Below are 17,450 nucleotides of genomic sequence, written 5' to 3'. Positions count from 1 at the left end.
GAAACCCAAAAGTGAGAATAATTACGGCAAGTGATTTTGAGGTTGAAATCTGTGACTAGAAAAAAGGAATATGACAATAAAATACTCCTCTTTCCAGTTCCAAGTTCTCAAGAATCAATTTAGAACTTTTGCTATGTTGCAATCTTTTTTCTACCTTGGTGTAATTATTTTTGTTATTTATTATATTAAGCTCTATAAATCTTTTGTTTGATTAAACATAGGTCTGTCGTAATTGTATTTTATACTAAAAATATATCTAAATCATTTTAATTGTTTTAGTTCTATAATTAAATATATTTCTCCTATAGAAAAGAATGAATAATTGATAGTGAATTTTTTATAACTTAGATTGATTAACTATTTGAACTCTCATTTTGCTGATGAGAGCTTCTCATTTTCTCGCCTAATATTCAAAAATATAAATAATTAGTATTTTAATAATTAATTAATTTTGATTTTGATATGAAACCAAAAAATTTAGATATGATTTTCGCCTTGCTCTACCTTTTATTATAATCATATGCTCTAATTATTATAATCTATGAAGAGAGAAAATATGATAATTATTATTATGATTATAAATCTAAGAAGAAAGAAGACAAAGGAAAAATTAGAGAGAAAATGGGAAGCAAAAATCAAAACAAAAAAAAGAAGAATAATTGTAGCTAACCAAACACATCAAAAACAACAACCAGAGATTGGTTTTGTCTAATCCATCACACCCCTTTTCCTATCTTTTCTCAGTTGGGAATGTTTTTAGATTTCGATCACTGAACCCCAACTATCTAAAGTTTCAATCTTTTTCATCACTCAAAATTATGTAAGCATTAACAACTCATTTTATGTCTGAGTGCTGTTTCTTTTTAATCTTTATTGACTCACCTCTTTGTGATTCTTTGAAGGGATGTTATCTGGGTTCTTCCGTACATCATTTGCCCAGATCTTAATATTCTTTGACCTAGCTTAACAGCCCAGAGTCTCTGTGGACCTCAGCAAAAAAAACAAGAACAAAGGTTTACTGCACCTCCCCCGTTCTTTTTTCTGGTTGACAGCTAGCATGGATAGGTAAGATTTTTCAGTTTCTGATTCAGATTATTTGATGCTTGTTTGATTATTAAAATAACATTCTGCATCAGGGTTTCGCCTTTTGCACTGTTTAATTCAACAAGAATGCACCTTTTTTTAATTGTTAAGTGGAAGTGCACACAGAACTCTCTTAGTGTGGAGTTTCTTATAATACAAATTACTTACTTTACCAAGTGAAAGAAAGAAAAGGGATTAGGTCACAAATGTTGATCTTTTTAGCTCTTTTCTCCATGATGAAAAAGAAGTTTGAACGGTTCTAGATTTCTTCATTTTACTTGCCTTTTTGTTATTGTTTTTCAGATGAAAAAGAGTTTTACTCGTCTAGACAGGTAGTCTCTGGTCTCATTTGTTTATTGGTTTAGGGGGTGGCAGATAAGGATTTGGGGTGGATGAGATCCGCACTGGCTTGCTAACAATTCAATTTGCTGCTTAGACCTTTCAGATTGATGAAAGTTCTGTTTTGAGGGTGTTTAAATCAGTAAAACATTACGACCAGAAGATCATATTTTCAAGTGATGATCAAACAGATACTTAATAGGCTCCCTAGAAAGCCTTCCAAGTCAGCAGAAAATCGTGATGGAGGAAGCTCTGCATCACCATCAAATGCTTCAACTGGTTCTAGAAGCAGTGATTTGTCTACTGCGCAGTCAGGAAATTCAAGTGCCACTACTGTTTCAGGAGTCACATCTTCAACTCTGGGACCAAATCATGGAAATAGGCTACCGCAGGCGGCAAATGCTAAGGTGAATGGAAGTGCAGCAGTTTTTCCGTGTGAGACCTTGCCTAGTTTTAAAGATGTACCAACTGCTGAGAAACAAAACTTGTTCATAAAAAAACTGAACTTGTGCTGTGTATTATTTGACTTTACTGACCCAACAAAACACTTGAAAGAAAAAGACATCAAGCGGCAGACATTAGTAGAGCTTGTTGATTATCTTAGTTCTGCAAATGGAAAATTCACAGAAACTGTCATTCAAGAAATTGTTAAAATGGTGTCTTCAAATCTGTTCAGGCCTCTAACTCCTCAACCTCGTGAAAACAAAGTATTGGAAGCTTTTGACTTGGAAGATGACGAACCCTGGATGGATCCTGCATGGCCACATTTGCAAATTGTGTATGAGTTCTTTCTCAGATTTGTGGCATCGCCGGAGACAGATGCAAAATTGTCTAAGCGATATGTTGACCATTCTTTTGTTCTAAGGTTATTAGATCTCTTTGATTCAGAAGATCCAAGAGAAAGGGAGTTCTTGAAGACGGTTCTGCACCGAATATATGGAAAATTCATGGTGCACCGCCCTTTTATTAGGAAATCAATCAACAATATATTTTACCGGTTTATCTTTGAAACTGAGAAGCATAATGGAATAGCAGAACTTTTAGAAATTTTGGGCAGTATAATCAATGGATTTGCACTTCCACTGAAGGAAGAGCACAAGTTGTTTCTTGTTCGAGCTCTTATTCCACTTCATAAACCAAAGTGCGTACACATGTATCATCAGCAGTTATCTTACTGCATAACACAATTTGTGGAGAAGGACTGCAAGCTCGCTGATACTGTCATAAGAGGTTTGTTGAAATATTGGCCTATCACAAACAGTTCCAAGGAAGTAGTGTTCTTAGGTGAGCTGGAGGAGGTTCTAGAAGCAACTCAGCCTCCAGAATTCCAGCGTTGTATGGTGCCTTTGTTTCATCAGATCAGTCGTTGTTTGAGCAGCTCGCACTTTCAGGTGAGTAGTTCTAGTTATTTGGTATTTTATTTTATTTCCTTTGCTCTTTGTGTTGCTAATCATCTATGATCAGGTTTAGGTCGAAACAGGAATATGGTGTAAAGCCAATTTGCTGTTTCTTTCATTTTTGTTCCTTTGGGACAAAGTAATAAGTTAATTGATGTTAGCTGGAAAACTTGGATATATAAAGTGGCATACAAAAGAGTAGGGGCCCCATCAGAAAACGTGGTTCTTTAAGAATTGCATCCAGTCATCTACACTTACAGGGATGCGATAAGTGCACCCAAAATTCACCAAGAACAAAAGCCAAGTTCTTAACTTCACAAATTCATTTTAAATACCTTCAAATGTTCCATTCTTCTGTCTCCAAAGTATTATTGCAGGGTCCAAAGTAGCTGCATCCTATGCTCCACATCTTCTTCTCTTTCTTCTGAAGTCCATTGTGCAATTCGCCATTAACTATAGTCAGCGTTAATCAAGCTGATGCGCATGGCAGTGCACTAGTGAGTGATCTGCATCCTTGCTTGACCATGTGCACAAAGTACCAGTTTACATAACAGAACTTCCCTTTTCTCGGTTTTTTCAGCCATTACCTTACTTCTAACCAAGTGAACTGAGTATCCTTTCTGACGCGCTGAGAATCTAAAATGACAGATGTAAACCCCCTGCATCGTCTCTTTTCAAATAACCTGCAATAGTAGGACTTCTTACAGAACACTTCATTCCCTCTTCACTTCCATTTCCACGTGGCATGTTCCTACCCGTTTCATGTTTTTGCTTTTGTAGTATGCCATTATGTTTTGGAATATCCTATCTCCACATCTTGTAGAGTTATTCGGAGCCTCTTATGCTAATAAGCTCTGCTCTTGTGTCCTGTAGACATGATGAATCGTCATATCCTTCAAACTCAATGTGTTGTACATGATCTGAAAGGCAACGCTCAAAGTATCATTGCATACTACTTGCGCCTCTAAAAGCTGATCCTATTTTCGTTCCCAACAGTAAAAATGATGTTGTCGCTAAACTCTTCTCTCCCTTTATGTTGTTCCACATTCATAGGCCCTTTATGTGTGCCACTCTTGAATGCAATCACTCTCCTACAAAGCCTGTACCTTACTGTCTAACCTCCAAGGCCACCTTATTGGAGATGTGACCACCTCCCAGTTCATTATATGAAATTTTATTCCATTGTCTGTATAACATTAGCCTTTTCAACCTTTTGGTGACACTAGCCGGCACATGCATGCAAGAATGGATGCTTGACAGAGTGTTGTTGATCAATGTCCCCTTGAATCAAAAGCTATGATATTGTTATCTTCCATCATTGAACCTCTATGTAATTGGCAGTTTCTTCCTTCCCATTTTAGGGTCAAAGAAAAATCATTTTTACCCATTTTTGGCTGTTCCTACCATTGGTTATTCCTGGCATCAGTTAGATACACATCGAGATATGTATTTTCAGCGGACAGATTTTTCATTTAGAGTGGCCGAGTATATCATCCTTTGATCTCTAACTGATTTACTCCATTCATTGGTATAGATCAAACTAACAAACAGGTGTGGATATTTTCAAGTTGTGTTGAGAGCAGCTCACTGCCAAAAGATCAATGAGAAATATCAAGTTGAAGATGATTTTTCCCTTCATTAAATCTAGTGCAAATTTTATTTTGCAAATCAAGTTTGTACTTTTGAATGATGCTTGTTGAGGTTTGAGATTGATGTCAAAAATTGCCATAATTCTGGTTTTTGAAGCAACTTGCTTTGTTGTGAGGAGTCTTACTGTTGAAATTTGCTTTCAATTATTGCAGTAAATTTTAGCACAATAAGTTGCCTAGATTTAGAATGAAATTGAAATTTGAATTTCTATTAGGTTGTTTTAGTTGTTGAGATTACTTGACCTTTTTGAATTTTGTTATGCTGATTATGTTTTCAAGTTGGCTAATTAAAGCCCTTTTATGGTTAATAAAATCATTGAGAGACATTTTCAACACTTTTTTGCTGGCCATCTTATAAAAAATCCAACAGTGGTTCCAGTTGAACGTTGCTCAAACAAAATCAATGGAGAATGTAAAAGGAGAATTAAGGTTCTTCAGGATCCCTTAAGGTCTTGAGCAGGAGAAATATGCTGCTCCTTATCAGCCTAGTTAGGAATGAATAAGATACTCTTTTTTCTATTGAACTGTATTTTCCTTCATGTGTTTGCAACTCCCTCTTTCCAAACATCCTAAGATGAAAAGGGAAAAATCTGGTTTGCCAGAGAGAGATAGTTGCTTTTCAGAAGTTCACTTCTATTTGTGTGGGTCAACAAGCAGACTAAATTTGCTGCATCTTGATGGCTTTTCCTCCTGCCGGATATAATGTGCTAGTTTGCTGTTTTCAGTTGTACCTCATGAAACAACTTGATATAAATAACTGTACAACATGTGATGGCACATATTGGCTAAGTTGTCATGGCTGTGAATCAAATAGAAAAACGATTAATCAACTGAAAAAATGGTGTGCTTGCTTGTAATGAGATGGATTGGATCAATTCGGTGATGTAACATCTGCCAATGCCTTTTTTTTTTTTTTTGTCTTTTTTCTAACTTTTTTTAACTTTGCATCTTCAGGTGGCTGAGAGGGCCTTGTTCCTATGGAACAATGATCATGTTGAGAACCTAATCAAACAAAATCATAGAGTTATACTGCCGATAATCTTCCCTGCCTTGGAGAAGAATGCTAGAGGCCACTGGAATCAGGCGGTGCAAAACTTGACATTAAATGTCCGCAAGATCTTCTCTGATATCGATTCTGAACTCTTTGAAGAGTGTTTGCAGAAATTCGAAGAAGATGAGGCCCAAGAAGAGGAGGTAAAGAGGAAACGTGAAATTACTTGGAAACGGTTAGAGGAGCTTGCTGGAGTGAAAGCTGCAAGCAATGAGCCAGTGCTAGTTTCTCATAAGATAACACCTCATTCACCATCTGGCTAGAGACTCTATCTTTGTTACTGTTGCTTTTACCTTGATCAGCTGATCAGTACGCTAATTGAGAAAGGAGGTAATATCTCATTTGTTCATACACCAAGGCATCCTGAAATTTTTGTTCCCAGGTCTCACTTTATGGTAACGCAAATCAAGTTGGATACCAACTCAGTGCTAATATAGAGGCAAGGACTGTTCATACGGAATTGCGTAACTGGAGAACCTCAAGATTTTATAGTCTGCTGTCCATGCGTGGCTCGAGTTCATTTGGTGTTTGCTTTGTTGAAGTTTCTAATGATGAGATTATAAAAGCATCATACTTGAGGTATACGTCTAAAGTTCCTTTTAGGGTGCTGCGCTTGAATCTCTGTACCGTCAATATATATGCTTTGACATTGCAGCTTGGCATGAAAGTATCTCTGTAGATAATCTTGAGAATGATCAAATGAAGTTGACATAATTAAGTTGCAATGTATTAAGTAGTAATTCTTTTGAATTCACACACTGCTTGCAATTAGTAATATTTTACAACTTCCCTTTCTATGTGACTGCGTATGATCAATGATAGCTGATGCCTGCGCTGAAGGATTATAACTTTCAAATTCCTCTATGCTGATGGACATGCTTTTTCAGTTGGTTGTACTATCATCATATTAATGCACTATTTTCAAACAAAGGGTTTTAAGATGTGAAAAAAGTAAACAAGTTCAATGTGGTTTAAAATATATACACAAAAAATTACTATTCAAATCATTTATAAATAAATAATTTAATTTTTCGCTAAAAAGGATTTAAATGATTCCGTTCAGTCCATCATAGCGAACAACATGCACGCTACACTAACTAGAACTAAAAAGTTATTAGAGCCGCTGAGACTTTTACTTGAATAATAAAAAAATCTATATAAAAAATTTAGGATAGAAAGTGAAGTTTTATAGTAAGACTGTAAATAAAGATTGAGTTGGTATTAGATTCGAAATAATTTTATCCGATTTTCCCATTAATTAGTTATTAGTAGTAGACAAAATTAATAGGCAGACGCCACAATTAATTTTCTAGAAATGCTGTTTCCCCACTTCACTTACCTAAATCCTTCAGAAATTTTTGATTCGCTATATAATTTTACTGCTACTCCTACTACTGCTACCAAACCATCTCCTTCCTCCCTTTTCCTCAAATCTCAATCCATCCATCCCCAAAAACCCTAAAACTAAAATTAATTCGATTCATATCTCTAATGTTCAGATCAATTTATTCAACGAATTGTTAGATTATTAATCTCCTGAACAACAGGGTCTCTGGGGTTGGGGGAAGGAGACGTCATCTTTTACAGGGGGGTCGGGGAGAGTGATAGCCAGAGCGGTGGAGCTAGAGGGAGGAGGAGGGAGTTGAGGGAAATGCCAAGCGTGGCCGTGAAATTATACAGTGTTTTCTTCAAGTTTATGTTAAAGCATCGGTTGCAGAACCGAACCCAAATCCCCGTTGATGACGCCAATGCCGGAACTTCTTTCGGCGTTACGTCACGTCCTGATGAGGAATCTACTGCAGCTTCCAATCCTCTTTTCACCGACGGCGTTGCCACCAAGGATATACATATAGATCCTACCACCTCTGTTTCTATCAGAATATTCCTTCCAGAGACCTCCCTTGGCTCTCCTGATTCTGATTTAAGGGCACAATCTAAATCTAGGGCTAAAGCTTCCAGACCCGATTCTCTCACAGGATCCGATCTACGCAGAAGCAGCTATGGTGCTGCTACGACTGATAATGTCACCGAAAATCGTAATAGAAATAGTTTTAATCATAGGAGAAATAGCTACGGAGGCAATGTGGATGATCTCGCTTTGAAATCTGAAAATGGGGTTTATAGAGGATATGCTCCCGCCGGTAAAAATTGCAGGAAGTTGCCGGTGATGTTACAATTCCATGGAGGGGGGTTTGTGAGTGGGAGCAATGATTCGGTTTCAAATGATTTTTTCTGTAGAAGAATTGCAAAGCTTTGTGATGTCATTGTTTTGGCAGTTGGATACAGGTTATCACCTGAGAATAGATACCCAGCTGCATTTGAGGATGGGTTGAAAGCTCTGCATTGGCTGGCGAAGCAGGCCAATTTGGCTGAATGCAGCAAGTCATTGGGCAACAGACGTGGTGGAGCAGATGTGAAAAAATCTCATTCCCACGGACACATAGCGGATGCCTTTGGAGCATCAATGGCAGAGCCTTGGTTGGCTGCTCATGGAGATCCATCGAGGTTAGTTTGGCCCTATTATCTTATTCCATACTTGTTGCCTGGTTTTAGTTTTTGACGTGGAAGCATTAGATGTGATCTTTTAATCTGTTTTCAGTGAGTAATTTTGTTTGTGATTTGATCAGAAATGTGGTCACATGTATGCTATGAAGAATGAAAAGGTAATATATCATTATTTAATTTTGAATTCCATATTATTAGGTTAGACATTGCAAAACTATCCATATAAAGTAGGTGCAGTGAGTAGGAAGGGCCAAGCAATATTTGAGACGTAAATGCTTACTTTTGGGACTCATGACTAGTGGAATTTTCTAGCTTTTTCGTATGATATCATGTGGTTACGAGTTGAATTCCATATAGAAGTAAGTGCATTTTGTCTTGTAAATGGGTCATGTTCCTGTAGTCTTTTGAGCAATATTAGGAGTTATAATGTTAAATAGCTACTATATCCATTTTTGGAAGGGAAAACGTTTTACTAGTGGTTTTTCTGTATGCTGATTTTCCTGTAATCCACTGATTTTGTTTGGTATGACTGGCAAATTCAATTTCTGAATAGAAGTGTTCCTTTTCTTCTTTTTCCTTTTTGGGTGAAACTGTAAGTGTTTTTGATGCAGGTTTTGGTTGTCTTTCAGTACTTGTTTTGAATACTTTTTGGATTTTTATCAGTTTGTTTCTCATCCAGAACCCTTGCACAATCCATGTGGGACAATTATACAACTAAGCACCTCCTCTCTCATGTAACTATATTTGTTCGTTCCAATTTGTTTGTCCTACTTTCCTTTTTAGTCCATTTAAAAAAGAATTGACTCTTTTTTAGCAACTCTGCAGTTTCAATTTTCCCTCATGTCATGTTTAAGACCACATTATTAAAGGACATTGTGGTACATTTGACATATTTTTAATATAAGACCAGAAGGTTTCAAAAGTCTTCTTTACTTTCTTAAACTCCGTGTCAAGTCAAAATGGGACAAAAAATTTGAAACGAAGGGAGTACTAATCAGAGGAATGTCCTCCACCAAATATTTGGCTCTATTATCATGTAAAAAGAATTTGAGTACTAATCAGAGGAATGTCCTCCACCAAATATTTGGCTCTATTATCATGTAAAAAGAATTTGAGTATCCAATCCAGAACCCCAAGTCAATGGGTGGAGTAGTTCAAGACCTTTATAAGCTGCTTTGAAAGCCCTTTAACAACCCATGCAGGACAATTGAATAAAACACTTTCAAATTAACTTCTTCACTTACATTTGGAAAATAAAGAGCTTCAGTCCAGCTTTCCTGCAAGATGAGTTTCCTCCATGAATCTTACGTGTGAGCTAACCAACCCCATAAAATGAAACGTAAGGATGAATGGACCACAAATATTTTGTTTCAAAAGTTCTGCATTCCTGTTACGATAATGAGATGATATCCCCAACTTGGCATGCTTCTCTACGAAATTTTCAGTATAGTATGCATATCATTTTGTTCTTAAGCACACAAGCAAATTGGGTTATTTTTATAGGTGTGTTCTCCTTGGAGTGAGTTGTGGGGGAAACATAGCTGATTATGTGGCCCGAAAGGCAGTAGAAGCAGGCAATCTTTTGGACCCAGTCAAGGTGGTGGCACAGGTCTTGATGTATCCATTTTTCATTGGCAATGTTCCAACTCATTCCGAGATAAAGCTAGCTAATTCCTATTTCTATGACAAGGCAATGTGCGTACTTGCCTGGAAATTACTTTTACCTGAAGGAGAGTTTAACTTGGATCACCCTGCTGCCAACCCACTTGTTGCTGGTAGAGGAGGACCTCCGTTAAAACGAATGCCCCCAACATTGACAATTATAGCAGAGCATGACTGGATGAAAGATCGGGCTATTGCTTATTCAGAGGAACTCCGGAAAGTAAATGTTGATGCTCCTGTTCTTGAATATAAGGATGCTGTTCACGAGTTTGCAACTCTTGACATGCTTCTCAGGACCCCTCAGGCTCAGGCTTGTGCTGAGGATATTGCCATCTGGGTAAAGAAGCACATTTCACTCCGAGGTCATGAGTTTTCATATTGATTTGGATAGAGGGTCTTGTACAGCAGCATCTCTGTGACAAATGCTACTCTCGATTTTAAGGTTTAGCATTTATGCCTTATAAGTTTCATGGCACATTCTTTTTTCCCTTGGGATGTTTCTTTTGTAATATAGATGTGATTTGCAGAAAAATAGGGGTTAGCTGAGTTTTGACTTTTGAACCACACATTCCTTCAATTTGAGTTAAAAGCATTTCCGTGGTATCCTTGTAAACATTTTCCCTGTATCAAGAGATTTCTTTCATTAGCAGATAATGGAAGAGATGTATCCTGCACTTAGTGTTTCGCTTTATATTTGATGGTTGAATTTCAGCAGTATTTTGCTTTAAATTTTTTTTTACAGTACAACTTGTATTTAAAAAGTTCTTCATGAGTCTCTATTATCAAAGGATATAGATAGTTGATAGTTCAATAAGAGCAACATGCTTATTTCCAAATTGTGTGTCCCAAGAATTGGTTTCTGCTGAAGTGGATCGATGTTTCCAATGGCCACCTGATTTCAATGTCAATTTGATCAACATTCCAAGCAATTACGTAACAAAAACGGAAGACATGAATGTTTGCATATATTGGGATTAACGCTGCACTAAACTAATTTTCTTTTTTTTTTAAAAAAAAAAAATCTACAATTCTTTAGCTTATTTTTATTTGTTTAGTTTGAAAAAAGAAAAGGTAATTCATTATCTTATGTCTATTTTATTTGCTATTAAGTATTATATTTATTACTTAGTTTTTAAAAAATATATCAAATCAAACATATGCAAATAAAGATGGACAGAAGGAGTAACAATATTAATGGACACAATTCTTTTTTCGTTAAACTTCCTTTCTACTTGGAAAGGTGAGTCCTCCGATTTATTTTAGCTGCAAAATAATTAATAATCAAGTTTATATTCAATTCTTAAAGTGCCAAACAAATTAAGTAACAATCATAGATTTCAAATATTTTTATTTTAACTAAAATTTATGAAGTTATATGGGTTATATTTTTGGGAAATTTTCACATATAGCCATTTAAAAATAATTAATTATTCTCCATAGCTATAGTTTTATAATTACAATTTGTAGCTACATGTTATATGGAGGAAAGAGGCTAGCGAGATTGGAAGAGAGAGGAGAGAAGCGATAGAAGCGGAAAAGAATTGAAGAAAGGTGAATTGTATATGTATATTGGTTAGATAATTGTATATAATACATATGTATTTGTCTATATGGCAAGAGAGATTGGGAGAGGAAGGAGAGAGGAGAGCGAGATAGGGCAGAGAGCGGGAGAGAGGTGGATTATATATGTATATAATTATATATTATACATATACATTTGTATATAGGGCGAGCGAGATTGGAGAGGGAAGAGAGAGGTAAGTGAGATTGGGAGAAAGAGGAGAGAGAGGTGAATTGTATATGTATCTAGATTAAATAATTGTATATTATACATAAATGAGCATTTTCTGAAAATTCAATGACATATTTGATCATTATCCAAAATAAATAAGTCAGAACATATAAGCGACCCCTTGAACTTGGACGTTTTTTCCGTTTAGATGCCTTAGAGCCCTTGCCTATTGAATACTTAAACCACTTAAAAAGTGTACTTATCAAACACACGTGACTGACTTGCCACCTGTCATTTGAAGCACGCCTTTTGAGCGCGTGAAGTGAGAAAAAATAAGCTGATATGTCTGATTTGACATATGTAACGTTACAATTTCCCCCCTTTTATTTATCCACCCTAAATTTTTTTTTATTTCTAATCTCTTTCTTCTCCATATCTATCTCACTATTGTTGCTTCTGGAGATCAACAAAAAATTTCTTCATTCATCTTCTTTATAGCGAATGAAATGTCCAATTTGCCGATTTCAACTTCTTTTGTGGCAAATGTATTTTGTCGATGTGGGGTTAATGCTGAATTGAAAACCTCATGGACACAACTTAATACAGGACGTCGATTTTTTTGTTGCAAATACACAAAGGTAAGATTTTTTTGTTATTATTCAAATCTGGTTAAACAAATCGCTGTCAATCTGCTAATTATAGTTTAATTATTTTAATAATTGTGTAGAGAAGAGATAGATTTTTTCGATGGTGCGATGATGATCTACCGCCTCAAGCAAAAAAGATCATATGGGGCCTATTGAAAAGAATCAAATCATATGAAAAAGAGAGGAAGCGGGCAACGAAATCAGGATCATATGTGTTATTGCAATAGTGATTTTTGCTATATGACAATATTTATGTTAGTAGGCTTAGAGTGATTGTATCAATAGTCTTGTGTTTCTGTTGTACTGATGTTAGACTAAGGAATGTAGTTAAGTTGTTCATTAGTCTATCATATTTTTCTTATTTATTCACCTCTATTGTAGTGTCTTATTTCTATTCCTCTTATTCACCTCCAAACGACAATAACCATATTAAGTGAACAACACAACAATAAGCTCCAAACAAGCATGAATGATATACAAAAAAATTCTTTGCATTTCCTTGCAAGAAAATCCACAGTTAATTAGTTATAATTTACATCAAAAACATATTAAGCAGTCTCAGTATTGTTTCCTGCTTGCATTACAGATTCAAAATAAAACAACCCCCAAGAGTACATCAAAAACACCCAAGACACATTAAAGTGGTCACACCCATGTTCTTGTTTTCGTTGCACTAGACATTTGCAGATTCACCCCTTTTGGACTTGCGTTGTAATTGTGAAGTGGTGACAATATCTCTACCCTTCCATTTTAGTCCACGAGGCTTATAATCAATATCAATGTTTGTTGGTGCTGCACACTTGAAAATAACTGGAGTAACAACTCTTTTACCTGTTATATACAAGAAACTAAAATTAAGTGCCTATTATCAAAGTAAGTAGATTATAAATATTTAAATTGGTTATACACTCTTACATTTAATGTTTGTCTGCCACTTGTATCATCAATGTAGATGCCAAATCCCACAGTCTTAGGCCTTTTGTTTCCTCTTGTTGATGTTGATTTTCCTTCTCTTCCCATACCTCTTCCTGCTTGTTGCCCTTTTGTAACAGTTGAATATCATCACCTCCTCTCACCCTACCTTTTCCCCTGCCTCTTCTAGCTTGTTGAACTCTTTCAACAGTTGAAGTATCATCACAAATAGAAGTTAATTGTTGGCCTAAGCGGACGTGTTGTGATGGTCTCTAGGTTGGTGGTTGGCTAGAACCTACAGGTTGCCTTGAGCTTGCAGGTTGCCTTGAGCTTTGAGGCTGATTTGAGCTAGCAGGTTGGCTTGACCTTCAAGGTCCAGGTTGGGTTGAGCTTTCAAGCTGACCCAATTCAGAGGATTTAATAGTGTAAATAAGATGAAGAAAAATTGTCCTGCATTTTTATTTATTTAATTGAAGTAATCAAAGGTTGGCTTGATTACTACCACATGTTTGCAGGCTTTATTATTGTGGCCTTATTGATGACACTTGGAGCAAGTCATTTTTACACCTCTCCTAGATAACTTTTCATACTTCTTTCTTGGCTCATCCCTTGACTTTCATATGGATTTTGGTGGTCTGCCAGGCATTTGTTTTGGTTCAGGAGGCTCAATCACTATATCACTAGTGTGAGACCACATTTTCATGTTAGGTATTGGCTGGATAAAGTAATTATAAGTCTTCATTAAAGTATCTTTTTTGTACCAATGTACAACATGATCTTCAGGGTCTTGGCCTGCATGCTGATATGCCAAAACAACATGTTGACATGGTATGCCTCTCAACTATCAGGTTCTACAAGTACATGTCGTTTTTTTATATCAACAATATACCTATAATGACCCTCTAAAATTTCATATCCAAATTGGCCATTGAACCTAACTTGACAATCTCTAGCATAATCTTTATTTTCTTCAAGTACTAAACTAGCCATAAGATTAATTTCTGATCTCCACATTTCTATCCATTATCTTATGTCTAATCTCCTTTAACATGGTGATAATTGATTTATGCCTATCAACTAATATCCAAGAGTTAAATGTCTCACACATATTATTCTCAACAACATCAGATTTAGCATGCTCCTTAAAAGATGCTTTACATCATGTCTTTCTTTCATAATGTAACAAGTCCCCACAAATGTTCTTATTACCAAGTTTAGCGAGTTTGTCCCTTTCATCTTGAAATTTTACCTCAAAACTTGATTTCACACATCTCCAGAATTGTTTTCTTATTTCTTCTCCTCTCCAGGTCTTCTGCCAAATGGACCAAATGTGTCTAGCACACATCCTCTGCTCACAATCTGGAAGCAACTCCATTATGGCTGCTACAAGACCTTACATATCATAATAATTGAAATTTATGAGTAGTAATAATTAAATAAATAGGCGATGAGATCAAAATAAATAAAATTAACATTAAACTAACCTTTGCATATCAGACATTACAGTCAATCCACATCTAATGCCTAAGTTTAGATCTTGTATCAAGGAATTGATGAAGAAACTCCAACTGTGCTTTGTGCCCAAGCAATTGGAAACATTTGTTGATTTCCAACTGCAACCAATAATTCACCCTTGCAAGCACCCTTCAGAAAACATCCATCAAACCCAATGATTTTTCTGCATCCTTCCAACCAACCTCTCCTTAATGCATCAAAACAAATATAAAAGTAAACAAACAAAATTTTTCCTCGAGTAGATTCTCTGTCTGTCCTCACCCAACATGAACTATCAGGATTAGTTTATTTTATCATGTCTGCATAATCACACAACCTTGCAAACTCCATCTTCCAATCACCCATAAACTCCTTAAGAGTCATCAATTTTGCCCCATAACAAAGAGTTCTTCCAACATACAACCTGTCTCCTTCCTTACCAACTCTTGAATTTCCCACAACTTTATATGAGGTTGAGAAACAATTCTGCCCCTGAACTTATTTGCAATAAAGTTAGATGTACACAACTTGTTCTTGGTTGTGTAGGGCACTGATGAACATGATAGTAGTTCTAAACAATAATGTCACCAGCGTCTTTGTCTAGACTAGCATACAACAACCATTTGCATTTTTTATGTTGACATTTAGCTCTGACTCTATGTTTTTCATTAGGCCTCAATTTTAATTTGACTTTATATTCCGCAGCATACTCTGCTACAGCCTTTTTAAATTCTATAGCATTTTCAAATACCATACCAAGCTCAAATATAACAACTACACAATCAGGATCAAATCTAACCTTTTTACTTTTTCTTTTAACTGGTAAATCAACACCTTTCACAGCTTCAAAATCTAATTCATCCCTACTATCATCACTATTCAGTTCTGAACTATCAATATATTGTTCATCTCCCCCCAATCTTCCTACATACCTAGCAGTTTTGTTCCTTCCAATGTCTTCAGATCCGTTATCAACACCAGCGACTCCAATAATTATTTCCTCTATAGGAATTGGTTTTTTTCCCTGCAATTTGGTTATTCTTTCATTTCTAAGATTTCTCAACTCTTCATCAATCTCTGAGTCATCTTCATCTGGAATAAAATACTCTTGTGAATAATTACTGCAATCCCAATCAGTTTCAACACCTTCAAGATCTGATGCATCATCTACATCAACTTCAACATTAATATTCTCAGATTGGGCAGCTTGTTGTAACTCTTCATCCACACCAACTTCAATATCAATATTCTCAGATAGAGCAGCTCTTTGTTGGTCCCTTCATCCACATTAATATTATGTGAGTTTTCTACCCAATTCTTATTAACACTTTCACCAGTTGTCGGCCCACAAAGATAACCTGTAGGGACCCCATCTTTAACAACCTCTATATCATCCACAACATGTTCAACATACAAGTCCAAAAAGTCACCATCACCTAGATCTTCTATAAGCTTTAGTAAACTGAAATCATTATGCACTAAGACAAAGTTATTGCGTGTAGGGTCTTTAAAATAAAATTCACCCACAGTAACATACCCCAGGTCTCTAGTATAAAAAAGCAATTCCATTAAGAAAAATGGTCTTTATTGATACCTACATATTCCACTTCACTTTCCCCTATGTAAGTGAGACCTTCACCAGGATGTGTCTTTCACAAATTTACCCCCATGATGAAAACGAGTTAGTATAATAATATCCATAAGATTCCCTGGAATTTTTTTTAAATAAAGCCGACAAATTACTGACAAAGAAACCCTAAAAAAATCAAACTTTATTCACATGCGTATAAATCATTTTCACAGTACTAACATACAAAAATTGTGACAACCCCCTCGGGATCCACATATTCAGGTATTGTCTCTGCCATGGGCGGCCATTCGCTCTTTTAATCCCCTCTTATTGGCTCGCAGCCTCAAGGGAGAATCGAACCCGTGACCTATGGCTCCTTTACATCCCTCCCAAGGAGATCGCCTCTTACCAATTGATCTGCAGCTCAATTGGTAAGAGGCGATCTCCTTGGGAGGGATGTAAAGGAGCCATAGGTCACGGGTTCGATTCTCCCTTGAGGCTGCGAGCCAATAAGAGGGGATTAAAAGAGCGAATGGCCGCCCATGGCAGAGACAATACCTGAATATGTGGATCCCGAGGGGGTTGTCACACTCAATTGGTAAAAGGCGATCTCCTTGGGAGGGATGTAAAGGAGCCATAGGTCACGGGTTCGATTCTCCCTTGAGGCTGCGAGCCAATAAGAGGGGATTAAAAGAGCGAATGGCCGCCCATGGCAGAGACAATACCTGAATATGTGGATCCCGAGGGGGTTGTCACAAAAATAACCGCTACATTTAAAGGGAAAACAGCAACAATGGTCATGGAGATTCGAAAATGAACTTACCTCAAGATTTTGACAGCACAAGATCTACTAGCTTTCTCGAATTAGGCGTAAAACACGACAACAACATCTATTTTCTTCAATCGAGCACGCCGTTGGAAGAATACTAACAAAAATGATTGCAAGGTTTCCTTAGAGAATCGACCACATTGAGTGGGAATCATAAATGAAATTTTAGGTTTTTTTCAAAATGAATTTTGGAGATTTTGGGGAATGACTGAGGGGTTGGGGTGTTTTACCACGTAGATTAGATTTTTTTCACATAGGAGGTGTGTATGTCACGCGCTCCATCTTAAAATAAATGCCTCAAACGACAGGTGACAAGTCAGTCACATGTGTTTGATAGATACCCTTTTTAAGTGGTTTAAGTGTTCAATAGGAAGGGAGTCTTGTTAAGGTGTCTAAACGGCGAAAGCGTGTAAGTTCAAAGAACCGCTTATGTGTTTAGTCGATAAATAAATATTTTTATGGCTAAACAAGTTGCTAAGAATTTAAGATGGATAAAGTCATTAAGAGGATACAAAATGACGAAAATGGTAAAACGTCAGAAACTAATTACTATTTGAAATAATAATAATAATAATAATAA

At 36.3% G+C, this 17,450-nt stretch overlaps 2 protein-coding genes across 4 annotated transcripts; both read left to right on the top strand.

The window, feature by feature from the left end:
* The first annotated feature begins 597 nt into the window (after positions 1 to 597).
* On the top strand, positions 598 to 6,321 carry LOC107011078 (serine/threonine protein phosphatase 2A 57 kDa regulatory subunit B' theta isoform-like). 3 transcript variants are annotated; one of them, XM_015210410.2, is made up of 4 exons: positions 598 to 820; positions 903 to 1,065; positions 1,459 to 2,813; positions 5,423 to 6,321. In XM_015210410.2, exons 3-4 carry the CDS (start codon positions 1,602 to 1,604, stop codon positions 5,780 to 5,782), a joined length of 1,572 nt encoding a protein of 523 aa, XP_015065896.1. In that variant the 5' UTR covers positions 598 to 820; positions 903 to 1,065; positions 1,459 to 1,601; the 3' UTR covers positions 5,783 to 6,321. The 3 variants fall into 3 exon arrangements, with proteins under 3 accessions (XP_015065896.1, XP_015065895.1, XP_015065894.1); XM_015210409.2 differs by having other exon boundaries at positions 1,449 to 2,813; XM_015210408.2 differs by having other exon boundaries at positions 1,387 to 2,813.
* A 448-nt stretch (positions 6,322 to 6,769) lies between these two features.
* LOC107011079 (probable carboxylesterase 16) lies at positions 6,770 to 10,415 on the top strand. The gene is made up of 2 exons (XM_015210411.2): positions 6,770 to 8,024; positions 9,528 to 10,415. The coding sequence occupies exons 1-2, from the start codon at positions 7,171 to 7,173 to the stop codon at positions 10,066 to 10,068; spliced, it is 1,395 nt and encodes a 464-aa protein (XP_015065897.1). The 5' UTR covers positions 6,770 to 7,170; the 3' UTR covers positions 10,069 to 10,415.
* The last annotated feature ends 7,035 nt before the right edge of the window (positions 10,416 to 17,450 follow it).

This window comes from Solanum pennellii, chromosome 2, assembly GCF_001406875.1.
Source record: "Solanum pennellii chromosome 2, SPENNV200".
Lineage (NCBI taxonomy): Eukaryota > Viridiplantae > Streptophyta > Magnoliopsida > Solanales > Solanaceae > Solanum > Solanum pennellii.
This window is presented reverse-complemented; position numbering and strand designations above follow the sequence as displayed.